Source organism: Nelusetta ayraudi, unplaced genomic scaffold (assembly GCF_046127955.1).
Source record: "Nelusetta ayraudi isolate G7.1 ecotype Tasmania unplaced genomic scaffold, CSIRO-AGI_Nayr_v1 ptg000168l, whole genome shotgun sequence".
NCBI lineage: Eukaryota > Metazoa > Chordata > Actinopteri > Tetraodontiformes > Monacanthidae > Nelusetta > Nelusetta ayraudi.
In genome coordinates, this window is record NW_027466218.1 from 321,753 (window position 1) to 349,295 (window position 27,543).

The 27,543-nt window shown below is 48.0% G+C and overlaps 2 protein-coding genes across 3 annotated transcripts in view; one reads left to right on the plus strand and one right to left on the minus strand.

Annotated features, from left to right (window-relative positions):
- Positions 1 to 521: 521 nt before the first annotated feature.
- pusl1 (pseudouridine synthase like 1) lies at positions 522 to 8,282 on the minus strand. The gene is made up of 8 exons (XM_076014376.1): positions 7,903 to 8,282; positions 7,749 to 7,809; positions 7,320 to 7,507; positions 4,951 to 5,100; positions 3,005 to 3,175; positions 1,367 to 1,421; positions 1,009 to 1,171; positions 522 to 693 (listed from the first exon to the last, which is right to left on the minus strand). Exons 1-8 carry the CDS (start codon positions 7,956 to 7,958, stop codon positions 620 to 622), a joined length of 918 nt encoding a protein of 305 aa, XP_075870491.1. The 5' UTR covers positions 7,959 to 8,282; the 3' UTR covers positions 522 to 619.
- Positions 8,283 to 9,323: 1,041 nt separating this feature from the next.
- The window catches only part of LOC142880442 (arf-GAP with coiled-coil, ANK repeat and PH domain-containing protein 3-like), a 48,825-nt gene continuing 30,605 nt past the window's right edge, over positions 9,324 to 27,543 (plus strand). Inside the window, exon 1 of one of the 2 annotated variants that reach the window (XM_076014374.1) lies at positions 9,324 to 9,589. In XM_076014374.1, the coding sequence (XP_075870489.1) occupies positions 9,543 to 9,589 (47 nt within the window). In that variant the 5' untranslated portion in view covers positions 9,324 to 9,542. The remainder of the gene's footprint in view (positions 9,590 to 27,543) is intronic. The other variant, XM_076014373.1, reaches the window with a different exon arrangement.

Genomic DNA, 27,543 nt, shown 5'->3' on the forward strand with positions numbered 1-27,543 from the left:
CACACACACACACACACACACACACACACACACACACTTAAACAGCAGTTTTTTTTAGCTACAGAGCTTGACACTCCTCCACATGTTGTAGACCTTGTCAGATAACCCCTCTCTCTCACACACACGCACACACGGACACCTGTGTACGTTGGATTATTACTGCCTGACGTGACTCGTCTGTTCTTTCCTTGAAGATCATGTGTAGACAGTGATAGGTTCAGAGGTGTGTGTGCTATTCTGTAGCTGAGCTGTGTTTACAGACACAGTTGTTGTATTCTTAAATATGTGGAATTAAAGGAATATGTCAACGTTGATCTGCTGTGCCGTGTCGTACTATACAGGAGCGAGTCGAGTAAGTCGAGTAGGATAGTATCCAAAAGATATTTAGCCCTCTGTTTGCAGTCTTCTGCTAAAACTGAGTTTCATGCTAAAAAGGAGGCGCTCTCAGATGGCTGAACCAACACATGACCCAAGGAAGGGTGTTTTCACTAACCTAGGGGAGGGGTCGGTGTTATCGGGACTTTTTTTTTCTTTTTTTTTTTAATATGGAGCAAGATAAATACAGATATTTATTACAAATCCAGTGCATACATGATAGTTAAAAGTTAAAGAACATGAGTCAGTGGGTTTCTTCCCCTGAGGTTTCCTCAGAGATGCAAGGTTCTCCTGGTGCCGGTGGTGAGAGCTGCAGGTCTGAGGAGGCGAATAGAGGAAGAAATACTGAGACTTTGGTTTCCAGAAATCCAGAAAGAGAAACAGTCTCAGACACAACATTAAATAAATGTCACTGCACAAAAGTAACTTTTGGCTTCCAGGCAAGGGAAAGAAGATTAGATACTTAAATGTAGGCATTTTATGTGAAATAATTATGGGATTGTCAACAATTTAAACAGACATTTTTAAAATGCTCCCAGTGAAGTATTGGAGGGTTTTTGTTTGCTTTTCTATGCAGAGAAAAATAATTATTTTTGTTCCCATCCAATTTTTTTTCCGTTTCCACCTGCTCACCTGTGTCTCTGTAGTCTACTCTAGTGAGGAAGAGGCCACTGGCCGGAGCAGCAAGGCCTTGTGGGTAGGCCAGAGAGTCCCTGGCCTCCAGTATTCCCTTCAGCTGAGGCACCGAGAGGCGGCCGCGACCCACAGCCACCAGGGCGCCCGTCATCCTGCGCACCTGCGGCACAACATCTCCGTTCAGCTTCACACTTCAAACTAGAGCGGCGCCTTTATTCAATCTGACAACTCCTACTGACAATTAGTAGTTGTTGTTGTTGTAACCACCAGATGGCGATGTGTGCGCGTGAGGCGCGCCACCTGATGCGTTCTTGGCGATTCTGAGGCAAATTGAAGTGAGCAACAGAACACAAACCTGCTTGTAGAGAAAAGATCTGCTGGTGAAAGTCAGCTCCCAGAATTGCAGCTCTCTGAGAAGACACACACGCACACACACACACACACACACACACACACACACACACACACACACACACACACAAAACAGCTTTTAATTTGCACAAATGCACGAACTGCGTTTGCATCAAACACAAGTGAGGTTTCATCATCCGCAGACTAACACAGGAAATTGCTTCAAAATACCCCGAATATTCCAGTAAAAATATGCAGTCTGGAAGGTGGATGGGTGGTTGGAATCTATTTTACATTAATACAGACACCAGACATTTGTTTTGCTGTCACACGAGCAACTGCATCTCATAAAAACAGCCTGATCAGGGTTGTTGGTGCCAGTTTAGTTTGTGAGTGACTTGAGAGTGCAGGACACATGGGAGGAACTGGGTCAAACGCGGTGACTCAGCCTGTGTCGACTGGGACGAGTTCTGGGTGCGGAGGCAGATCTGTGCTGCTAAATTCTGAATGAAGCACAGCTTTTAGCCCGTGTCGAGCACAAACTGTAAACTCAGCCTTGTGACTTTCATAATAAAATCACAGAGCTGTCCCTCAAAATTCAGCCACAGTTCGGTCCTTCACTTCCAGTTACCAGCTGTCTGTTTGAATCATTCATAAAGTAAGCTCACAGTTTGACCCCACACACACACACACACACACACACACACACACACACACACACACACACACACACACACACACACACACACACACACACACACACACACACCTGTGAGGCTGATGCTCCCAGCCTGTTAATGCGGCATGTGTGTGGGGGGTTCAAGCGACCATGTGACACACTCACACACACTGGAAGTGCTGCAAACAGTCTGCTCACGTCCATATTGTGCACCATATTTTCAGGGCAAATAAATAATGCTGAGCAGAGTGGGATCTGGCACTAGCAGTGACCCCTGGTGGAGGTTTAATCTTCCCAAGGCCACATGGCTTCCGCGCCCACGCCCGCCTCGTCCCTCCCGTCTCCGCGTCTGCTGCGGATTAACGTGAGAGCCCGGTGGTTTCAGGAGAACCCTCAACACAACCCCGTGCCGAGGACCTTCTTCAGCCCGACAGTTAAACCGCTTTGCAGCAACCTTTGAAGTCCTTCAATTGTAACCGTTTATTGGGCATCTGATGACAATTATTCTGAGTGAAAAAGTGTTGTTTTTTTTCTTCCAGTCCAGTATGGAAAAACTGAAATTAAACTAGACTTCAGGTGACTTACACACCTGTCACTGAGACATCTGACCGTTTTACATGAAGCTGTATGAAGCTCGACTACTGATGACTACGGTAACATCGATGTAGAGAATGACTTCCACTTTGTGTTTTATTGCCCTTTGTAACATGAGTTGCACACGTTGTCCCAAGTTGTTTGATAGGTGTAAAACTGTTGGCTTGATGTGGCTGAATGATGCAGACAGACTACAATGGTTTATGATCACAAGGTATTCACCCTTGCCGAATATCTAGAGAAAGCCTGGGCCAAGAGAACAGAAAGTACATTTAGGTGAGACATTAAGTCTGTTGTTCTTTGACTTTATGCAAGTCTAAAAGTAGTGGTGAATTGCTGCTTAATGCACTTACTGCATGTAAGACCCACCTGTGGAAGTGGGCCTGCGTGAAGGAGCATCCTGGCTGAATGCTGGCCACATCCAGGGTCTTCACGGGGCTTTTAAAGGGCATGTCAGAGTTGACGGCTCGGAAGCTGCTGAAGTCGCGGGTCCCGACCAGCAGGGCAGCAGCCTCGCTCATGGCTCCGACGTCCAGCTCGCTGAGGAGAAGCGAAAACCACGAGGGGCTTAAAAAACACAGCGAGTTTCAGCGAGGAGGTCAGAGTTCTACCGACTGACCCGAAAGGCACCCTGCCTTAATAGCAGGACTGGGTCGCGCCCTCATAACTTGATGAGTTTCCAGACCTTTGGTGAACCCTTTCCTCCAAAAGTCGAATCATTTAATGGTTGACTTATATAATAGGAGATTTGATGACACGCGGCTTCCTGTGCAGCAGTGGGAGTGGGTTCAGATTGTGTGCAGCCTCATGCTTGTGTCGCAGCGCTAATGTGATTCGACACAGCGAGACAGACAGACAGAGACATCAGAGACACGGAGGAGTCTTCTGAGTGACTCACCAATTAAACAGCCGTGGAAATGTGGTGGGCACTGATTTTTTTTCCAGCCTGAACTAAAAAAAAAAAAAAAAAGTTGTCCTGTATTGACTTACCGGAGAGAAACAGCACAGAAAAACCAGGAATGCAAAACAAAAACAAAAAAACTTGATTTTGTGTAATATGCTGAAGCACCATTAAATCCTAGAGTCCAATGTGGACTCATTGTTACACTGATTTGATCACAAAATGAATTGAATTGAGCACAATCAGGGTCCTGCATCAATTAAATCAATTTCAGCAATGTGTAAACAGCAATGTGTTGTCATCACTGTTAAAAAAAAATAATAGCAGGTCTCTTATTTATAAACGCTGTTGGCTAACAGCAAAAAACTCCGCTGAGTGAAAATATCAGCGGATATATTTTGATGGAACTAAACTTGCTGTCTTATATTCAAGCTACTCACAAATAAGTGTTAGAATATAGAATTTTCTAGTGTAACCTAAATAATTAAAATGATTGAAATGTGGAGCCTGCAGCTTCTGCAACCCAGGCGCTTGGCTGGTGGGAACACAGGGGACGGAACGGAATCAGCGGAGAACATGATGGAAAATGGGGGGAGCGAAGGAAAAAAAAGAGGCAAATACGCAGCTGCACTCCATCCCAAACAAACTGAACACACGAGACGCGGTCGCGAGTGTTCTTCGGGTGGCGCTGTAATGGGAGGGTGCAGATCAAAGGGAAGAGAGAGGCTGCAGAGGCAGAGACGCTCAGGGGTTGGAAGGACGAGACGGATGCCGACGTCACTGACGGAATGAAGGAGCGGTGGCGGAGAGAGGGAGAGAGAGAGAGAGAGAGAATGGAGACACAGCTAGTTAGAGAGGCGGGGGGAAGAGAAGCAGAGGGAAGGAGGAGAGGAAGAAGAAGGAGAGTGATAAAGAAAACACAGACAGGCTAATGTGCGTGGGTGTTGTTCTGCATGTGTATGAGCCTGAAGCTTATCTTGCCCTACTTTCCCCCCCCAAAAAAGTAGGGAGCGCTCGTACGTGCGCGCTCTCTCCTCCACCATCGCAGCTCACAAGCTGCCCTGTGATTTTGGTTCATCCACTTCAGTCCCCATCCTCCTCCTCCTCCTCCTCTGTTTGTTTTAGAGATGCCGGCTCAGACAAACAGCTCGGCGGAGCCGCCGCTAATTTGCCGGCTGCGGCGCGGCACGTGTGGATTATTCATGTGCTTAACGCGCCGTTGTTTCTGCAAGGTCTGGGATGAGTCCGCAGAGAGAGCGAGTCTGTGTGTTCGTTCCTGAGTCTGACTCTCTCTGGCTGCGGGGGAGAAACGATGCGCGCCGAGGATGAAAGGACAGACGATGCGAGATAAAAAAAAAAAAGAAAGAAAGAAAAGAAAACGTGCGGGTGGCGGGCGGAGCGGCGCCGAGCTCACGTGTTGCCGAGATGCCAGCAGAGATGGCGTTCCGTCAGGGGGAGCAGAGAGTGGTGGCTGATGCCCAGGGCCACCCGGTACACGTAGGTCCGGGACTGGGCGCGGTAGCGGGCATGGAAGTCTTGGGGCACACGCTTGGCTCTGGTGATCCTGGGAAAGAGCAGCAGGGAAATAATCATCTCAATCGAGACGCCTTCATCACCACAAAAGAAGCGTCAAACACTCGATTTCCAGTGAACATTTGGACACAAAAGTGGCGACTTGTCCAGGGTGTCACCCTGTGACAGCGGGGGGAGGCTCCAGCAGAGCCCCCTCAACCTGGGTTCAGGAAGAGAAAATGGATGGATGGATGGATGGATGGATGATGGATGGATGATGGATTGTTTTTTGAACAGGAGTGGATCATGAGAATGTTGCAGATTTTGCTGTCGTAGTCGTTCACTTGCACTCACAGGCCCTTTGGGGCAGAACGAGTGCTATTCTACTGGAAACAACACCTCCAGCAAGTATTTCAAAAACTGACTGAAGTCACGGCGACGGGGCACACCAGATGAACATGCAGTTTTAATTCTGAAGTCTGCATCCGGAAAAGCCTGAATCGTCCCGACGCGGACGTCTGAAGTGACTTCCTGTGCATCAGCGTGCGACTCGCACGGCACGGCCATGGCAAAGCTCGCGTGTCGGCTCCAACGCAGTCGGAGGCAATTTCCTCCGACGATTAAAATCAACAAGCTCGGGAGGAATTCACGAGTGAATGCCAACGATTAAAGTGAACCGAGAAGGCGGCGTCTGATCAAAGTGCGGAGCATATGAGTCCTTGAAGAACGAGGACGACTGAACAAAACAGCGCTGACTAATAAGACGTCGCAGACTTTGAGGGATCTGAAAGAGATTTTAAGAGAACTTCAAGCGTCTTTGCTTTCCAGAATTCTGTCTGACCAGTGATGCACACGCACGTGTATTCATGATTGCTCTTGAGAGCAGATGTCCCTGGCTTTTGCTGCAGCGCCGGTTAGCAAGTACTTGAATAATAATGATGGAAATGTGGACAAAACAGAACAGCATCTGTGCCTGTGTGTGAGGGCACGGTTGGAGAAACTAGGTTACGTTTCCAGGGGAGGAGATTGGGTGTGACACGTGGCAGGAGACAAACCTTGGCCTAGGCCTCCACTAATGTGAAGTGAAAAGCTTTGTTTGCACACACACACACACACACACACACACACACACACACACACACACACACACACACACACACACACACACACACACACACATTTGGGAAGTGGAGCATTGTTTGGTGTGGCACAGTTTTAACCACTCAGCAGTTCACCCTCGCGGGAAAATGGCTAATTTAGAGCCGTTTTTTCACAACAGACCTCCATCCATCCACCCATCCATCCATCCACCCATCCACCCACCCATCCAGCTCCAAGAGTTTTCAGATTCCCCAACAAACTTCTTATTTTTAGAGTTAGATTGTGAGCTTGTTCTCAGGAGGCCACAGAACATATTGAGCCGGCAGCGACAGCATTTCTTGCTGAGAAACTTCATGCTGCTGCTATTTTCTTCCAGGAAAAGACGCGATGCAATACAACGGTTTGGGCTGCCACATCTGACTGTTTTTATTTGTGTTTATTATAAAAGATCGAGAGTGACTTTAATCCAATCCGAACGCAGGCAGCGTGCATGAGCACCTCTGGTAATGAAAAAAAAAAGAAAAAAAAAAAGAACAATGGCAGCGTGTATATTTGGATCATCACAACCCATAAATAATTCTGTTTCATGAAGCGTCGCGGGCAAAAAGAAAGAGTCTGTTTGCGCTGCGCATTCCTCCGCAGGTTTCGCATCCTAATGAAGAAGATCATTTCCATTCGGCTACTGTACCCCTCTGCACACGGCGCGTGCACGTGTGCGCTAGCGAGCGCTACGGAGCGAAGAGCAGAAAGGGGATAATCCTTTCAGATGTTCTCCTGCAGGTTTGAGGATTAGCAGGTAGCTGATAGCCTCCTCCGTCTCCCCTCAGGCTTTTTCACCGTCCATCACCCAGACAGCTCGCTGTGTTTCACACCATCACTCCACTGCCTTCATCCAGACTCTTTCAATATGTGAGCGATGCTCAAACTTTGCCAATTGTCTGACTCTGTATTCAGTATTTTACTGGCGTTTCTTCCTCCAGTAACATAATAAAAGGCTGCTGTGTCTTATACAAATGGATTTAAAGATTTTAGACAATCACAAGGCAAGGGAGGATGTGGGGAAAAGAACATTTAAATGGCTTGACAGATGAAGACAAATAAAAGCCTAATCCAAAGAGCATAAAGATGTTATGGCACAGTGATCGGGAAATGCGGAGGGTTCTGACTCACCTGATGTCCTCTGACCCCAGGTGGAAATTAAGGGCCTGAACAAGAATGTCTTCAGGAAACGGTGGTTTATCACCCTTTCGTTGCAGGTCAAAGTGTGCCGAGTTGGAGAGAGCGTGCACGCCCCTGTCCGTCCGGCTGGAGACAGACACACAGACGTGGCTGAGCGGCCTCAGACCCCGTATCGCCTCCTGCGGACACACACACACACAAGAAATACATGATTGAAACAGGATGAAGCTTAATAATAAGTGCAACTTAAACTTAAAGACAACTTAAAGATATCCACACAAACTACTCTATCAATGTTTTACATTGCAAAGCCTAAATTATAACTTGTCGTGTTTTCTCAAGTTTAATGAGAATACAACACAACACAACACAACACACATCTCTCAAAAATGCACTGTTACTTTTTCAAGTTAAACTTACTTCCAGGTGATCCTGGACTCCCTTCTTGGCCAGCTGATGCGGAGGGACTTTAACTGCTCCGCTGCAGAAATGGAATCAAAAGGTAACATCTGAAATATCTGCAACTTCGTCATGATATCAACATGATAAACATGTTAAACACGCAGCCGCCCACCTGTATTTAGTCCCAATGTACTGGAAAAATATTAGATAACGTGCCATGTTGCCCATAGTCTCTGCCAAGTACGTTTTTGACGACTCTGAATCATGTTGCTTTCGTTTACGTTGACGAAAGTGCAACGTGATCTGAAAGAAAATATTTGTGTGGGTGCGACTTAAACTTGTACATCGATGCTTATTTCTCTTTGATCTGGGATACGGGAATCATGCGCACGGACACGCTTTGAGCAGCCTCGTGAGAAGAAACAAGACCGTACCGCAGAGTGACCGTGAACGGCAACCACACTTCCGGGTTAGCGCGATTTGTAGTCCTGAAATACGTTGACACGCAGCTATTAAGCGTTTTTGTGTTCACGCTGATAAGTACGATATCAAACAAACACAGACTTTATGATGCTGTATTTTTATTTATTTATTTTTTTTTAAATACAGTTTAAAGAAGTCCGAGGTCCGGTCGGTCGCTTGTCAATGACGTAACCACTATGACGTCGTGACGTCATAGTAAAAATAAACCGGTCATTTCGTAACAGCTTGACTTTGTTTCTTATGTTTGAGTTCATCGAACCGTCTCCAAGTTGTTTTTACAAGAACCACAACCCAACACATTTTAAATTGTGTTGGAGTTTCTTCAGACACATTGTGAGACCGAAAACCGGAAGGAATCAGTGGAGGAAGCAAATGCACCCTACAAATCAACAATTAATAATGCAATTCCCTCCCTCACGGGATGTTTTTGTGGCTTTTACCACAATTTACAAAGTGGGGTGTTGCTTAAGTTTTACAATAACGTGGGGGAAAAAATACTTTCTTAAAGGATTCTTAAAAGCGGATGTGCCTGAGGAAATACAGATACATTTCTTTTACAATTCTTAGAATATACACTAAGAGCTGAATGTTAGTTTGACATAAATAGTTAAAATAATCATCCATTACTTTGCCATGTATCGGTATAGGTGCATATCTACTTCTTGTCGAATAAATCGGTGAGACCATTAGATCAGTGGTTCTCGAACTTTCTCTGTCACGCCCCACCTTGGAGGAAGACTTTTTTTTTTTTTTTTTTTTTTTTTTTTTCAAATTTGGGGATAGAAGCCCCAAATTGAAGCTTGTCTTGTTTTGATGAAATTGACCACATCAACAACGTCAGTCATGCGACAACATCACATGTTCTACCTGCCACACGGGATGACGTTCAGTGGACGTGACTCTGCGCCCACTTTGAGAAACACTGCATTGGATGGTGTCTTATGTTGAACTGCCCCTGGATGCCTTTGGCCGAGCTGAGTCTGGCCTATATCCAAACCACGAGTGCTCACAAAACTGTTGCTGTTACTCTTCATCGCCACTTGGCGCCGCTGTTCGCCTCCCTTTCGCTTTTCCACGGTGCAGCAACGCCTCCCGCCCGGCGTCGAAAGCGGCGGCGGCGGCAGCGGTGGAAGGAGTACAAATCTGTCCGCCGCGCACCAGGCTCGCATTCCGTGTCACGGTGCCATCAGCGCAGGGAGGGCCGACGGACTTGCTGCGCGTCCGGGGGACACGAGTCAGAGCATCCGCACGGTTCCGAGCGAGCGACATCCCTCCGCGGGCGATGACATTGGCTGACTGAAGTGCTGGAGTACACGAGAAAACGCCAAGATGACGGTGGACTTTGAAGAATGTATTAAAGATTCACCCCGTTTCAGGTGAGGCGCATCACGGCGGCGCACGCCCTCTTTTACGCATGATCCCTTCCCCCCCCCAAACCCCCCAACCCTCCTCTCCTCCCCCCTATGCCTACAAGCAGATAACGTTTCCGCTCATGCACAATTAATGGTGGCATCAACAGGGTAAATGATAGCAGGCGTTGTGTCCAACCGCATCATGTGTTCAGCAACAGGATGGCATCTCCCCCCCCCCTCCTCATACATACATTTGCATGTTATGTTTCGATCAGATCCTCCCAAGACAACCCTTTGCAATCTGTTTTTTCCCTATGCGATACGAGGGTGATTATTCAAAAAAAACAAAACAAAACAAAACCGTGTGTTTGTATGGCGGTACGATTGCAGGGAGGCATGTGGAGCTCATATGCGACGATTGTGGGGTTCTGACGTTGGCTCGGAGGAGGGACACTCGCTTACGCGCATAGCGGGGATCCATTTTGCCTGGGTGTAAAAAAGAAAGAAAAAAAAACGAGGGCTTGGTTGCCATGTCTTCATTAACCCACCTTTATTGAAGTGCACAGAATTAATGGGCAAAAGGTAGAATGATTGCTTCAAAAAAAAGCCATTTAAAAGCCTCGTCGTCACCAGTGGGTGTAAGTGGATGAAGGTTTGGGTGCAGCAGCCCCCTTGTTAATGTCTCGCAGCCATCCAGTGGTGGAGCAGCAGTGGCGAGGAGGCAGCGATGCCCTTGCAGCCGCAGCAGAGAGGAAAGAGGAGCAGCACAACCTCTCCCTGCAAGGATGGGGGTGCTCATAATTCAGGACACAGTTCCAGCTGTTCAGGACCCTGTAGCTGCGCTCAGCTCCACGCGCCAGTCTGGCTGCTCTCCTCTCTCTGGTGGGAACCCGGCAGAGGAGAGACCTTCAGTATGTAGGGCAGGGGTTCCCCTTCCTGGTTGTGTCAGGGAGATGTGTTCAGACGATGCTGACATTTGGAGATTTTACGCTGGTTTGTTCCTTTTGCAGACAAGCCCTTTCTTCCTGTGTCTGACTGAAAGCTCGCCGTGGTCCGTGTTGGCGTGTTTGCTCTCTGCGTTCATTGTTTGTCCGTCTGTCCTCCTTTCACTTCCTCAGACGCAAACTTTTCCTGTTTGCCGGGCAGACGGTTTTGCCATTTGTGCGAGCGAGCAGACCGTGGAGTCGCAGAGAAACTGGTTGGCAGACGGTGGGGTGACTGTGATGGAAGTGAAGTGCATGTAGAGATGCGATTTAGAAAAGTTGTGGCGAAATCTGTCATTGAGCTTAAGATTGAGCTCTCTGGCATGAGCTTGAGTGAAAGGGACATTTTGAAGTTGCAGGGAAATGGAAGGATAGAAGCGTTTAAAGAGAAATAAAAGCCGATCATGAAACGTCGCGTCTCTTTGGTTTATGCACAAAGAGAGAAAACAAAAGGTTGAAAGGCCCGAAAGTCTCACAACCACACAATCTGTCATTGAGCCAGCAACTCTTGGGAAAGCACCACTGACTTTTGCAATTCAACCAAAGACTTCCTGACGCTTCCTCTCAACTGGACTCACTGGTGTCCCAGTTTTCTTTCTCCTTTCTGATGTGTCATCGTGCTAGGATAACAGTCCTGTCCTGTCGGTCTTCCTACACATGGTGCTAAACCAGCATACCTACACCTCCAAGTCCAAACTTGAATCAGGTGTGTGTGTGTGTGTGTGTGTGTGTGAGAGAGTAAGAGAGAGAGAATTTCTTGATTAGTGGAGCGTGAATGATTCCGTAAAGAATTTCCAGGTATCTGTGACTCCTGTTTCTCTCCCCTCTCTCCTGTTACGGGCAGCTTCAGTCTCCCAGCATGCCCTGCTTCCCTGCCTCCCAACAATCACCTGCTGCATTTACTCAGCCCTGAAGAAAAAAGAAAAAAGCTGCACCTGTCTGGCAGTGGTTGGAATTGTTGCTGACTGCTATTAATCTGATGCCTTTGTGAGTCTCTTTACCAAAAGATCAGCTGTGCATGTGATTACATGTTAGTGGTTTGGGTTTTAATTGGGTCATTGTCATAACCTCAAATAATGAACCACGGCCTGATATTGCAGTAGACAGTCCACATTGCATGGACGGACCGCTGTATTACTTCATTTATTTTTTTTAAACAAACACCTCATGGTGTCTGAGCCATTGAGGCTTCGCAATGAGACTTTTACAACTTGTGTCTCGTCCTCCAGTTGAGTATATTTTCCCGGTAGAAGCGCTGCTATGCATATCGGGGTGTGTGCTGTTGCCTAGCAACAACTGCTGCGAGTGAGACGAGGGTTTTTCCAGGGGAGAAAAGAAGACAGAAAGTGGCAGAATGGACAACGAGATCAAGTCGTCATTGCTTTTGGGTTTCTGCGAACACCTGTTGACGGATTTCAGACCCGACAACCAACCTCTTGGCATCGCCCGCCCGTTATCATCACCAAAAAAGCAAAGTGTGCAGAAGGGCCAACAGTTTCTGAAGTGAGGTGCCTCTTTTGTCGTGCCGTGTTGAAATCCGTCTCACCGCAGGCGTGTCCCCGCTCCCTCTAATCCCTCCGCTCCTCGCATGTCAGCCACGGGCTGTATGTAAATCTTCCTAAATCAATGAGTGCGCAATGCATTCAGAGAACCAGCTCCACCTGTCCCCCCCGCTCTGTGTCCCTTTGTTCCGCCAACAGACACCGTCGGGCTGCCAGGCCGGGCCAGGTTGAAGTGTTTGTCACACATCTTAAGATGACGACCTTCTTCTGCCTTTACCGGACCCAAAACCCAGCGGAATTTTAAAAAGTGAATCTGCACACCATTGAGGCCCGTGCAGGTGGACTGAGCTACGTTCAACTGCCAGTTGGAAGTTGTCAAACCTGCAGCTCTGTTTTCCTCTCCCTCGTCTTCTCCTCTCCGGGCTGCAGGTCACTGCGTGTCACTGCGTGTCACTGCGCCGTGCCAAGGGGAAGCAAACGCTGAAAGAATTCACTTTAACAGTCACGCATTAATGTTTTTAGTCATACTGGAGTTATCCACCGGGGAGCTTTCCTGTTCTCCCGTCCCAGCTGTGATGCAGCACGCGCTGTTGACACAACAAACAGCAGTTTATTGCTGTCAAGACTCATCTGAAAAACACAATCTCAAAACCATGATAATTATATGTTCACCACCAAGGATTGTTGCGTTCCCAAAACTCCCCGCATGTTATTAATTTCCAGTTTTATTGCTCTGTGTACAAAGAGGATTTTGACCACATGTGAATGTGGATTTCTACATTATTAGCCAGGCAGGTCTCCTTTTATTGGTGGATTAAAATGCTTTAAGAAGTTCCAGGTACTCGGACACCTTAGTTTATCTTAGCCATCTGATTATTCTGCTCACTTTCTCTGTCATTGTCACGCAACATTTCCTTATCCAAACACACACATGCACACATTTTCCCGTTACGCATGTGTGAGATAATGAAACCATATCGTCAGTCTGTGACTCATGCAAATACACTACAATACTCGGTCAAGGGGTACAATAACTGCTAGGGTGTTTTTGTTTGTTTGTGTGATGATGGAAAGAAAAGACGGATGTGTTGCGCACAGAGTTTCACCTTCAAACCACTGACGATGATTTGAGGAAAACACTGCACATCAAAGTGCTGCCGTCAAAGAGTTCTGACGCTGTGTGTGTTTCACTAATGCACCCAGCAAAGTGTCCCGTACTACACTCACAGGCCTGTGTCCTAAATCTCACTCTTCCGTTTGCATACCTCAGTCCAGTGCACTTTGGTTGCGGGACTCGGATTGTGCGCCGCTAAATTTCAACGCTTTGTAGCCGAGTCCCAAATTGTGCACTGCTGTTGCTTAGCAGAAATAACCGCATCTTTTCATTCTTTGTTTTCTTTTTGTGGCCAATTGCAGCTCAGTTATGATTTTATCTCAAAGACGCCCGTCGTACACCACAGTGTCTCGGCTAGGATGTTAGCATGCTAGTGGATTCTGAGGTTCGCTGGAATGTGCTATTGTCTTGACACCACTCCACTCAGAATTTGAAGTGTTCAGCACTGCTGTCTGTGACTTGTGTGAAGAGTTCACTTAAGGTTTCATACTTCATTTTTAGTGAATTTTAAACCCAAAGACACACACACACACACACACACACACACACACACACACACACGTGTGTGGTGGTGCCACAGCACGCTGAAACACTGCGGTGGTCGTCAGTCTGCACGTCGACTCGCTGATGTCGAGATTCTTCACCACCGTCCCCCCAATGCACCCACGCACAGCGGGAGCTGTCGTCTGACAGAAAATAAAACGGTCTCAAAGTCCCCATCCTCCAACCCTCCATATATGGAGCCTCTTGGTCCAGTTTAATGTTGCGCCCAAGATGCTTTTAAACAAAACTGCTGGACTCTGACTTCAGTCTGTTTTTTCTTGTAAACAGGGGGAAAACAGCGGCGGGGAAAATCTCTTTCAGTTTTGCACCTCTCTTGGGGGATTTTCTCCTCAGAGGTCTCTTCAGTGCTTCAAGGTCAATGCTTGGGTCTCAGCCATGCTGAGGGTATTTCTCTGTAGGTTTAAAGATCTGCAGCAAGATGAAAGTCAAGGTCATTTGAGCTGCAAATTATGTGCACAGGGTACACGGTCTAGGTGGTTACACAACCTTCATACCTTAAAATGACATGTACCATTTATACAGATCAATCATTAGTTTGGTTTTTATTAGGGCTGTCAACATTAACGTGTTAATCGCAATAAGATTAAATACAAGGCATAACGCGCTAATTTCTTTTAATTGCAAGCCTTTTGTCCCACCCAGTCACCCTTAGTCAGATCCTCAAGCCGTAGTGAAAGCTACGTACAAGAGCCGTAGGAAACCGAGCTCGGAACCAAAGTGGAACTCCTGCAAATGTAATAATCAGTAGGTCTTGAGGCACCGCTTTGAAAGAAATAAGGAGATGGAAAGTCAGAATTTAATCTCGATTAAAAAAAATGTATTGTTTGACTGCCCTATGTTATATTTAGCATAACAACTTGAGTGACTGAGTGGTTGAATGTTTTCTTTTTATATATTACAATCAGTTGGAAAGCTTTGTTGTTGCTGCTGCTGCTGTGACGCTGCTCTGTTTTTGTTGTGGGATGAAAGCACTTAAAGTTTAGCCAGTGGGTTACCTTTGGTTGCCTTTTCAAAACCTCTGAGTGACGCTGGTAATGAGAGGGGTTGCAGTCCCCCTCCTAACGTGGAGCGACCTTTAAACCTCCAACAGACCTTTTAAACTCTGTCAACCTGGATGTGTCGCCGAAAGACAAAGCAGATCCTGAACTTATCCGACATCGCTCATCAGCTCGCATAAATATTTGAGCTGTCCCTCCGTGTGCGGAGGCCTCTGACCTACTGTGCGAGTGCAGGAAACACCGTTGTCGTGTCGGAGGGATGGAAAACCGTGGTTCCTCGAGGGGCAATTGTGGCCGAGGTGAGGTGGCGTTGGCGCTAAGCGGGTACAAGATACGATCCTGTGTTGCCTGTCTGTCTGTCGCTAAAACAAACACCCGTGCCGCTCGTTTCCTCCGTTCAACAAAGGAAACAACAAAGGAAACCGACTGCCAGACAGACAGTCGACTGGTTGAACAATGAGGGCAGCCACACCCTTCTTGCAGTGGCAGCGCGGGATCCTTGAATCCATGCCTGTCGATAAACCGCTCGGTTCAAGTTCAACTCTAAGGTTTAAATGCCCAGAGCAAATCCTTCTTTTTTTTTTTTTCCTTACAGCAAATCAAGCTGAGTAGATGAGCAGTCCGTGGCAGTTTGCAGGCTGCATCACTGCCCACGCAGCATCTCGTACGACTGCTGTTTGCTGGGGAAATGTGTGCGGCCCACAGATAGCGGCTGCTCCTCTGGACTTCCTGTTTTCCGCTCAGTGGCCGGCCAGCCAGCCAACCCGCCCACTCACTGCCTTCTCACGTGGGATTAGGTATTTACTGATAAACAGGATCTGATGGCTTAATCCCCTAGCGATCGTTCACACAGGAGCCCAATTTCGGCAAGCGGCAGCGGGAGAACAAGAGCCGCACGTTAGCCGACGAGCCCTGCAAGCACGGCTCGAACCTCAGAACACGGAGTGTCGCTTTATCATCCTGTCGCTGGTGATGGATTGAATCGGGTCTAAGACGCGTCGATACGGCTCAACAGGGATATTCTGGGTCTTCACAACCATCTCGCAACACATCCATTCTCTGAAAAAGCCAAGTAGTCCAAGTAGCAGTGGGTTTCAAAGCTCCATCTTCCAAATTGATTGATTAATGTGTTTGCCGTCTGTCAGTGATCTGCCGGACGCCGGACAAGAAAGCCCTTTGCTTCTTTGGGTCACTCCATCTTTCACGAAGCACGCGCTTAAAGACACAGCTCTGGAAATGTGTCCCTTTGTGATGTCACAAAAGGGGAAGTGGCATCTTTGCCAGCAACCCCCAGACATGTCTTTGGTCCACCTTGTTTTTGTCCACTTCCAAAGAAAAGCCCAACAAGCCATCACTTTAGGCAGGAAACCAAAAATTAGTTGTTTTTTATTATTATTTATATTATTTATATTATTATTTATAGATTTTTTTTAGATTTAATCTGTGTGTTTAGTAGTTTAACACAAAAGATTTGGTAAAATGCCTGTGTTTGGATTCAAATTTTTGCTCGATAAGTCTTGTAGAAATTAATTCCAGTAATTCCGTTGGATCTCCACAATCACAATTAGTCGTATTTTGTTTTATCCTCTGGAAAATGAAAAATCAAAGATGATAAAATTGACATTTCATTCGCATAGAGCATCTTTAGCCTGCATGCTTTGTATCCGCCCTCTCTGGCTGTGTGTGTGTGTGTGTGTGTGTGTGTGTGTGTGTGTGTGTGTGTGTGTGTGTGTGTGTGTGTGTGTGTGTGTGTGTGTGCACGCGCACGCGCACGCGCCTGCAGGCCTGGCATGGAGGCGAATGATAATTTCATATTCCTCATCTCTGCCGGCCGCGCAGCGCTGCGACGTGTTGGCGAGAGCATCCGTCCCGCACGTGGACGCGTCCACTGAATCCGCGGCGCAGCAGATTCCCTGCACGTGTTGCCGGGGGACTTAGTGTGGGACCCATATATGAAATAGGATTATCAGCGACCACGCCATCTGATTAAATCAACGGTATGGAGCCTACACACCCGGTCGGAGCTCACACTCTGTCAGCCTCTTAACTGGAGGAACCTACTTCAGCTCCCCTCGTCTTGTCCAGCGTGTGGCGCGCCAGGATGGACTGGCCCTGCAGAAGCTGTTGGCCTTTTTGTTACTCAGCTGCAGGAAAAAACAGTTTGTGATCCTTTGATCTTTTTCACAGAGGATTTTGATGCTTATGCAAACATTAGCTTATACAATGTGGTGAACCAGTTTTATCCTCGACATTAATCTGACCTACGACGTTATTTGAAGTCTGGTCCATATCAACGATTTTGTTTGTTTGTTTGTTTGTTTGTTTTGTTTGAAAGCAGAAATGGCAACAGCACGCGGGCTTGTTTGTGGCGGTGCAGTTCCTCCACCTGCTGCTCACAGGAACCTCGTTAGCTAAACAACTCCTTCTCATGATTTAATTAAACGTCTGAGCCTCTTCCGCCAAGTACGAACACGTTGTTCCAGCGATAAAGTGCAAAAAGAAACAGAGTCTAGGTGCTAACGTTCCCAAATATAAATGCTACCCCTCGCCCTACTCGGTAAGCCCAGTAGGCGGGCCAGGTATGAGGCCTGGAGACCTGAAGCAGCCCCTGGTGGCTTTGTGGCATGTGTGTGGTAAGGCTTCAACACGATGAAATCAGCCTACCCTCTGGACTGCGGTGGGCCAACGTTTCTCAAAGAGAGATGTTTCATAGCAAAGTCGGAGTTTCTGTGCCTCGTGTGATGACGAGCTAATACAGTGGTTCTCAGGCTTTCTCTGTCATGTCAAATTATTTTTTTACAAATCTTGTACCCATTTTAGATCGTGATCACCCCAGTGAAGCAGTGTCGCCCTGTGAGATGTTTCCATTCCCTTTGTGACATCACAAACAGCGGATTTCCAGAACTCCTGAATGTGGAGCAAGCAAAAGTAGTAAAAGATGGATTTTTCTCCTCCAGCGAGTTCTCTGGCTGGCTGGAGCCACATGTTGGCAAAGTGAGTGTTCTGTTGCGTGACACCCTGAAATCAGCCACGTCAATCAAAGTGATGTCACAGAGCCGACGTGCGGCATGTTCTGTCCGGTTCCCTCCCATCTTCCCCTCCCACACACACACCACCCAAACACTTGCTTTGCCTCCAGTGAGCCGCGGCTCTCAGGACTCGGACCAGTCGGCTCGCTGTTGTGCAACAAGCTCGGACTGAGAACACGCAGGCCGACTTTCTGTCAGAGCTCGCAAGGTTTTTAAGTGCTCCGAATAAATGCCATGTCTGAGCTGTGAGCCTCCCCGACAGGCTCCAGCTCCAGAGAGTTCACTCCACAGGAAGTTGTTAAAATGCACTGACGGAGAGGGGCGGGGGGGTGGTGGTGGGGGGGGGGGGGGGGGTGGTACCGGCGGGCGGGTAATGGGTGGAATGTGGTCGGGGCTCGGGGTTGCTGATGGGGACACGTTGGGGCGTGTGCACGGATATACAGTGTACTCTTATGACATTATAGCGCACACACACATGCATGGGGATAAACGATGCACGGCAGCAGCGTGTCACATTCTGCTCTGGGTAATTTCTCACGCTTCCACAATTGGAAGCTGCAGGAGTGAAAACACTCCAAACTGCCTCCGTCTGCAGACTCTTATCTCTCTGCGTCACTGGCGGCTCGCGGTTTTTGTTGTTTTTTTTTAACTGTTTCGTACACTAGTTCTTCAGCTTCTTACGTGCTGGAATTAAACAGCCGGTAAACAGCCCTCCACCTTCCTCCTCCACCCCCAGCCTGAGCCAAACCTTGGAAACAAACTGAACCATAAGCGCTTGCTTGACTCATGTCAAAACACAACAATATCAAGGCGAGATGGACGAGGCTTCCATTGGATGCACCTGAAAATACACACACACACACACACACACACACACACACACACACACACACACACACACACATTCTTGGGTTGTTTATCTGTCCTTCGCCATCAGGCTCGGTCAATGCCCCCCCCGCCGCCCCCCCGGCCTGCGTTGCCGGCATGACTAACATTTGTGTGATTATAAAGTGGAGGGAAAAAAAAAACAACACAAAAAAAACAGGACATTGAGACACAAGTGGCTGTTTGTCATTCACACACAATGTGGGGAGTGACGTGATGTTGACTGGCCCCCGTTCGCCTGCGAAAAACAGCCCGACTGGTTTGACCGAGTGGCGTAGAGTCGTAGGAGTTCACGAGGTCGCCGTCTGTCACACATCCTTCGCTCTGTTGCTCTCTCTCTCTCTCTCTCTCTCTCTCTCTCTCTCTCCCTCTCTCTCTCTCCCTCTGGTTCTGCATCCTCCTCTCTGCACTCCAGCCTCTGTTTTCTCCCGCCATCTATTATTGGCGGCGCGGGTGTGGGATGTGTGTGAATCAGCGGCAGGGCGGTTGGCGCTCGGGTGTTCTGGGTCTCACCGTTGCTGCAGTCATTTTGTCTGATTCTGCTGCTGTGCGACAAAATGGCTCGTTGGACCAGATTCTGATGGTCTTCGTCGTCACTGGCGTCAACGTCCTTTCTGCTTCCCCTGCTGGACGAGCCCCTGTATCGTAATGGACACGGCACTGACCTCCCAGGCCCAGGGGTTGTGGGTTCGAACCCCAGCTGGGGTTCGAGAGTGGTGCAGTGGAAGTGTGCTGGACCTGTAACCCAGCAGTCGATGGATGGAAACCATTCTCTGCTACTGAATCTTTGCTTTAATATTTAAGTGTTTCGATTGTTTGTGCACTGGGTTGAACTGTTAGATGGCTACACTGTGTGTGTGTGTGTGTGTGTGTGTGTGTGTGTGTGTGTGTGTGTGTGTGTGTGTGTGTGTGTGTGTGTGTGTGTGTGTGTGTGTGTGTGTGTGTGTGTGTGTGTGCGCCCACACTCCACATTCTCTCATATCTGGGTTGGCGCAGCTCGTTTTTTCAATTCTCTTATGTTCTATTTAATGCTGTTGGAACCCTTTGAACATTATACTGTATGTGTGGGGCCTTTAAATCCTTATTTATTGCTGTATGTTTCCTGCTTCCTGCTTTCGCTTCAGCCTTTTCTCGCTGGCTCCATCTCTTTCTTTGGATCCTCCACCCACGTTCCTGCCAGCCTGCGCAACATGTGACGCGTTGAGGGCCAAGCCGAGCGGCGATGCGTCAGAATTTCGGACCATTGACTCGAACTCGTGCCGTCTTTGATGAAGACTCGCTGTTGGGTTTTGTTTTGCACCGTTACCTGAAGCTGTTCCTTTTCAATCTCCAGCCACGCGACGCAGAGACATTTATCACAGGTTGCTGTTGACACAGGCTGGCTGGCTGTGTGTCTGGCAGCCCGGCGGCTCCGCTCGCCTCTGGATCCAAAACGGGTGTGAATGACAGGAACAATCTCCTGAAGACGGGCAGGGTTAGTCAGTGACAGTGTCAGGACAGTGATTGCTTTTTAAAAAAAAGCAGACTGTCTCCCCCCCCCTTCGCGGACCCCATCCTCACTTCATTCTGCCTCTTGGCGTCCTTGCTGCGGAACTCCGCCGAATTCCTCGGACTTGAATGAAAGCTTTCCCCTTTGCCGTGTCAGCAGTCCCACACTTTCTAGGGATCCATCATTCCCGCCCCCGCAATGTCAAACACACACACACGCACATGCACACGCGCACGCACTCCTTCCGCCCATTTGTTGGACAGATTGCCCGTTACATGCAAGTGGAAAAGCCGCAACAGCTGAAACCAGATTCCCCCGTCAGTAGCAGCCAATCATTTCTGGGAGCAGGAAGGAAGGATGCGTGTTTCTTATTCCAATGTTTTGCTACGTGGGTGTGGAAATGAGCGTGCATGCTGCGTGTGAGCGGGCGTGGCAGACATTCGTTCAGTGTGTCAGCGGAGGTTCCTGGCAAGAGAGCCGGGACCGTTAACGAGCTGGACGACCGTCGCCGTGAGAATGAGGTGCGTTTGTGTTGCCTCAGTGAAACTCATAATGCTTCTGATGGCTGTGCACGGACACCAGTAGCTGGTAACTCACAGCCAGTGGTGACGGATTCCCATCATTGGGCCAAGACTAATCCCACCACTCTGTGCTGCAGCTTTGAGCGCCGCATGAGGAGGCGTTTTTCAAGTTTGGCCGTCTTGCACGTTATTAAAGTGTCTCTCTGTTTTTTTCCTTAACAATACCCGTTTGACGTGTTCATATTGGGTTCCAATCATGTCGCGGCATGTTGTCCAGTCGTTGGTTCCTTTTGATTTTGAATGCGACAGCTTCACTTGCGGTTGTCTGTACGACTGCCGGTCGCGTTGACACACGGGGCCAGTGGAAAAACACCCCAGAGCTGTGAAATGTGACATTCACTGCCATTTGTCAGGGCACAACTTCAAATTGGGAAACTGATTTTCAGTTTGTCGGGGCTCAACGCCGCTGCGCATTCACATGAATGGAGTCGGCACAAACAACAGAATCCAGTTCTGCCTCTAAACGGCTTCGCTTCTGTCATCTCCAACCTGAGGCGCCACTGTGATTTGGGGAGGGCGTCGGCTGCCGTCCCAGCATGCACTGGCTGAGAAGCGGCTTGCTCGCACTCGCAGTGAGAAACACATTCTCACCCTGTCACTGTGGGAGGAAGCTGCTAAACTCAGGGTCAGGGTGCCGCAGCGAACCTTTTCCTGTCCCACTCGCTCACTCAAAGGTTCAGCCACACACAGTAAATATAGTTAACACTTTACATCAAGCGGTGTGTTCTCATGTGACACCGTCTGTCTGTCTGTTACTCTAAACTGAAAGTCTTTATTTAGCAAGTATTTCCTGTATAACATCTATTCCTGATTTATTTGTTTGCTGCGCAAGTAAATTTGCTGTAGGGTGCGTCCATCTCTGTTCAGTGGAGCTTTGTTGAGTTTGTTTTGTAGTTCATAAGAAATAATCAGTCATCTTTATCACCTTCAAAACCCTCTACATGCTGGGCAGTGACTGCTGTGGAACAGGTATGGGAGCTTTGGCTGCTGGACCATCAGATATCATCCAGTCTCTTGTACCATCAGTGGCTGCATCTGTATGACTGAGATTAGAGAGATTAGTGTTGTTAAAGAGAACTGCTGCCTGCAGTTTCGGTTACGACATTTTCCAGGAATAACAGCGCAGCAGTGATGAAAATGTTTGCTGCATTTTTTTTTTTATGTTTGTTGATCTCTTGTCCTTTCGGTCTTGACCCAGAACTCATGACCACAGTGGAGGGCTGGAATGTAGACGGACCAGTCCATTCAGAGCGGGTGGGTGCAACTCCCCCACTAGAGGCAGGCTCTCCCCTCCAACCTGGGCAGCGCCAGCCACCTTTCTCCGATCACCCGGGACGAAAAGGCCTAGTTTCACTCAAAACTGATTTAATGCAGCTTCCGCCGGTGACATTTTACCGTCTGCATGACCATTGTGGGGTTTCACAGATGGAAATTCCAACCCGACGGAATGCCAACCTAGCCATAACTCACGCCTCAAGACAGGAATGTGTCCAACTTGCACGTTGCGTCGTTCTGTGCTTTTGCACAGAACTGATCCTGAAATGTTGGCTAACCGCAGGTAAATGCAGAAAACCCAAAACCCATCTTTGTGGTTAGGGTTAGACACATCATTCAACAGCGTGACTGAGGTGCATGTAACCTGTTAATGAGTTGGTGCCAAAACACACCGTGCTGCATGTGCCCCTTCACGAGTTTCCCAGTCCTGCCTGGCCCCAGGGTCAGTCCTGCCAAAAGCTAACAGGAATGAAGCATCTGGCTGCAGCAGCATCTCTCCTGAGCCATTAATAGCCCATATGTTTAGCTCTGCCACTGTAGGTTAGTATGGGAAGTGGAAGATGATGAAATATTAACACAACATGGTCACAGCACTGGTTTCTATATTAAGCCGTGACCTATGCGGCGTGACGAACACACCGTGCGCCTCTGCCTCCAACCCAAAAGCCAAGAACAAGAGTGCACAGCTGTTGCCTTTTCACACATTATAAGTAAAAATGGATCTTGGTGATGATGTTCAGATTTTACAATAACAAAGAAAAAACCTTCGTAAGGCAGCAACCTCACATTCTGAGTTTTTGCGGACCAACACAGCAAAGCTTAGCTGGAGGCTGTAAACAGAAGGCTAAGTATGCTATGTTGTTTTTGTTTTTGTTTTTGTTTTTTGGGGGGGGGGCGGTCATTAATTGTGCAAAGTAGCTGCACTATGGTCTACAATGACATGTATCCGTCTGATATTTATGTGTGCAGGCTTCAACTACAGGCCCTCTTTATCTCTGCCAGAGACAGAAGGTCAGTGTCTAGTTGTGTGAAACCCGTCACTCGGACACGATAGCGTCTCGTTTCCTCGTAACCAACACGTCTTCATTTAATTTCACCACTTTGGAAGCGACAATGAGTCATTTTGACGTGTCTGCAAAGTGAAACCTTTCACTTCTGTGATTTTTTTTTCTTCTTAAATTTCCCCCCCTCCAGACGAGGCTCGAACCCAAGTGTTGTGATTACCACTTGTTAACTTTGCACCTTTTCGGCAACACATAACGAGCTGTTGCTGTTTCTTGTAAGCCTTGCCTGTCGTCATCGTCGTTACTTCAAAGGGCCGTGTGAACTTTCGATTTGACATCTTTGGGCCTGTGGCGCCTGTGAGGCATGACGCATTTGGCTCATAGCAGCGTTCTGGCTCTTGCGTTGTGTGGACATTTGTGCCGGGGGAGACAACCGTTGCTCACGGCTAATAAATAGAAGCGATTCCTCCATTGTAAGGAGACTTCCGGGTATGAAGCGTCAAAAGACTTCGGTCAGTGGGTCGCCGTGCCTGGCTTATTGACTGAAGCTGATCCACTGCAGGTCATGAGAGCAGCTGCGCTCTTTTTCCCTGCGTACAATAGCCGGTGTGGGGCCTCTGAAGCCACACTTCCAAGAAACAAAAGGCAAAAGCCTCTCTGAGACACACTTATATTTATCTCACTTTGCCTGCAACCATCCGCTTCCACGCTCATGCACAGATGTGACATCAATATTTAGCCGTGGCCTTGACGTGAACCAACTCTACGGGCCTAATGGGTCGCTTCCTCTCATTCCCGCGCTGCCAAGCCCCCTTTGCCTGGATTTGATTGTCTTCCCACTGTGACACTATCTACTGTGACATCTCTCCACCCCTCCACCCTCCTTCGCTGTCATCCAGCTGTCGGTGGGAAGGAGGAAAAGGAGTCCTGGGAACTGAGTGCTCGCGCCCGCGGGGGGTTCTTCTTCTGCTTCCCCTGCGTTTCTCAAAAGCGGGCTGCTTGTGTGTGCGTGTCGGATGCCGCTTAAAACCCCGGCGGGGATCACCGGAGGTTAAAGGGGTTGGAGATTGGGATGAGCCACTTTCTTTTTTTTTTTTTGGCTTCCTGCCGCTTTCAGTCCACAGCGTTGAGCCGTCGGCTGAAACCTATTTGGTGCGAAGCCTCGGGAGTGACGTCACGCTGGAGTCGACCGTGCTCCAGTTGTCTTATGTTCCAGTTCCACGCCCAATGTAAACACCCTGCGTTAGCCAGAAGCACTTTAGCTAGATAGCCTTATCCGCTATAAGCTAGTCGACTGGTGTTATTAAGCCACTTAAGCCACGGTGACATTCGCTGAGGGCTCAATGTTACTAAATACTCTCAATATTTTGGCCTCATTTAGTGCAGAAATGAATCATTTGAGACACTTTTGAGTGGCAAATAAACGGCGGTTAGCTTTAGCTTAGCGTTTCTGCTGACATAGTCAACTGGGAAATAAACCTCCTGCTGTCCGCCTGCAGGGACAGTCCAAGTCCAAACGGGAGGCCTGTCAGTGGCATAACGCGGTTCTGCCAGCACACATTCCTCACAGTGCGAGTGAAGCATGATCAAACATGAACTAACTGCTGTGGCACCAAAACTCCACCCAAAGGACGCAGCCCGTCGGCACCCAGGACGGAGGTTCCGAGTCTGTGTGGGTCTGACTTGTGTCTTCATGTGTGAACTTTATAAGTGTGCGTGTCTACAGTATTTACTGGCCTGCGACTGTGAGCGTGTCTGGATTATCACACTTTGTTGTGCTTTCTCTCCACACTTGCACCTTGTCCCTACAGCGTGTCGGATTAAAAATGTGTTTTGGTTTCTGTCGTGACCTTCCGGTGAAGTCGCGTCCACTCGAGCGTCACCACTTCAAATCTTCACTTCACCGCGTGTGGAAATGGGGACAGTCCTTCACCCGCACAGGTCTCGGCTTTTCTGAAAACACAACAATTATGGTCACTCCATGGTGATGTAACTCACATTGCATTTCTCTCAGTCAGCACAGCGGCTTCCTGTGGAAAACAGCCCCTGAGTTTTTTTCACTTTTTTTCTCCCAGCCACCCTCTCTCTCTCTCTCTCTCTCTCTCTGTCTCTCTCTCTCTCTGTCTCTCTGTCTCTGTCTCTCTCTCTTAAAAACTAGAGAAAATGTTGTACTTTCCAAGAAAACAGGAGCCGTTCCGCTGGGCGCTGGCTGGAGTTTCAGCCCATCATGAAAAAAAAAAAACCTGCCGTCTCCGTCGCGCTCTGAAGCCTCTCGCGCTTCTCTTCCTGTCGGCCGACGGCTGCACTGGAAATGTTTAGAAGTGCATTGTATGCGAGGGTGGTGGGAAGAATAGGTGCTTTTTTAGTAATGATAACAAAGAAATTGTATTTGGGTTTTGGTTTTTTTTACGCCTCTTCCTCCGGGGAGCCTGCAGACCGTCTGGCCTGGCAGCTGCCGGGACAGAAGAGAAATTGTCGCCCATGTTCGCAATGGCTAATTATTCGCGACTCGAAATGTAAATACAGTGAGATCTCAATCAGTACAAATATTGCCAGCGGCAGCCCGATTGAAACAGGAACTCACCGGTCGAGACAGAAACGTCCTGTCTTTGTTGTAGTGATTTATGAGTGTATTAAAAAAAAAAAAAAAAAAAAAATCAGAGCACAAATCATGCTGTGTACTGCGTGTTTCCATCACTTTCCAACATTTATTTGCCCTCGTGAGATTGACTTGATTTATGCAACAGATCTGATTTATTTTTGGAAAGCAAAATTGGAGACTTTAAACAGCGGAAGCTAAGAGCGGGAGTCCAGAAAAAGAAGTGGATATTGCTGCAGAAGCAGCCGTCGCTCGCAAACTTGTGAGACAGTTCAGTAAATGTTGTTGTCATTGGAATTTTACAGTTAATCAGCTGAAAAACTCTTGTGTAAATGGATGCAGTGTCCTCTATCGTGTCCTGTGAAAGGAAGTTGCTTTCGTGCCTCCGACCTAGTGCCTTTACGCTAAGCTAACTGGCTAGTGGTTGCAGGGTCACACCCCTTGAGCTGCACACTTCCTTCTTTTTTAAGTCCTTGCAGGTAAATATCAGACCACACCTCATGTTCGCTCCAAACGTGGAAGCGTTCCATTTGCTAGTTAACATTTTATCTCCCTTTCCGCAAATACACAATTTTCTCTCTTTTTTTTAAAAAAACGCGAAACAAGCGCGCCACTTGTTCTCTTTGTGACCATCATGTTTGGTCTCTTTGTCCCGTCGAGTCATCGGTGTAGTTCAATGTTTTTTCAGGGAGTGACTGCGATGCTTGTTGTGCGCTGGGTGGGTGGGTGGAGGGGGCGATCTGGGGGGGGGGGAGAAGTGAAGGCGTCTTTGTTTACGCCACATAAGATAGCAGTGTTTGACTCGGCCTTTTCTCGCGGCGTGAAAAGGAAGTGTGTTCCGGCGGCTCTGGCGGCTCTGTGTTTTCTGTGAGAGGATCATTTACTGGCCACTCGTTTGATTGAGAACGATACACAGACGCGCATCACGGTGCAAAAGGCTCAATGAATCGGCGAGTGTCTCCGGACATCTCGTTTTAAAGTGCAACAGAACCCTCCCAGTTAGTCTGATTTGTACACGTTGGTCCCGCCCACCCCGTGCAACCGTTTCTCTTTGTTTCGTCCTCCTGTGTGTGTGTGTGTGTGTGTGTGTGTGTGTGTGTGTGTGTGTGTGTGTGTGTGTGTGTGTGTGTGTGTGTGTGTGTGTGTGTGTGTCAATGGAGGCAGACTGCAGCAGGCACACACACACACACTATCAGACGGACCGACAGACAAAGGCGTGTACACATGAAACAAAGGCAGAAGGAGAACTGGATGATTTCTTTATGGGGGGGTGGGGGCTCTGGACTGAAAAAATAAAATGAAAAAGTAGAGCAAAGAGCTGTAATTATAGAATTTAATTTGGGGGGAAAAAAAGGCTTCTGTCCATTATTGTTGCGCGGATGGTTTTATCTTTTTAACAAACTTTCTACTTTCTATGATTTATTATCCGTCCATGCACTGACCTGATGACTTTTTCAATTTTGTGACGATGACAGTAAAGCACATTGAATTGAATTGAATAGAATAGACATTCTATTCAATTCACTTCTATTATAGATGAGCGGCGCATCTGCAAATGTTTGCTTTCGAGCGACCACAACTGTACGATAGAAATAGTGGCGGCCCCGCCACTCAAAAGAAAAACCACCTGCGTCTCAGTGGACAAAGCGAAGTGGGCCGAGCATCAAAAAGCTGCGCATGGTTTTATTTTGACATGGCAGCGTGGTAACTGAGGGCAACTCAAAAATAGACGCGAATGATTTTGCTGTCAATGAAAAGCAGACACCTGAGAATAGGACCGAACCCACCTGCTGATATGCAGAAGAAATATATCATGTTGAATAACTTCAATAAAAAGAGGAGCTGTAATAAAAGAGAGAGTTCTGCAGCACTGAACAGAGCCTTTGTCACTCTTCCAGGATGCACTGATGATCACACGCCCGACGCGGTACCGCTGCCGGTCCACCTGTGACGCA

Excerpts from the sequence above, each read along its gene's own strand:
- pusl1 (XM_076014376.1), bottom strand. The coding sequence starts at position 7,958 with ATGGGCAACATGGCACGTTATCTAATATTTTTCCAGTACATTGGGACT. Across the intron at positions 7,508-7,748 it reads GAGTCCAGGATCACCTGGAA|GAGGCGATACGGGGTCTGAG; the intron begins GTAAGTTTAACT and ends GTGTGTCCGCAG. Across the intron at positions 1,422-3,004 it reads ACGCAGGCCCACTTCCACAG|AGAGCTGCAATTCTGGGAGC; the intron begins GTGGGTCTTACA and ends GTGTCTTCTCAG.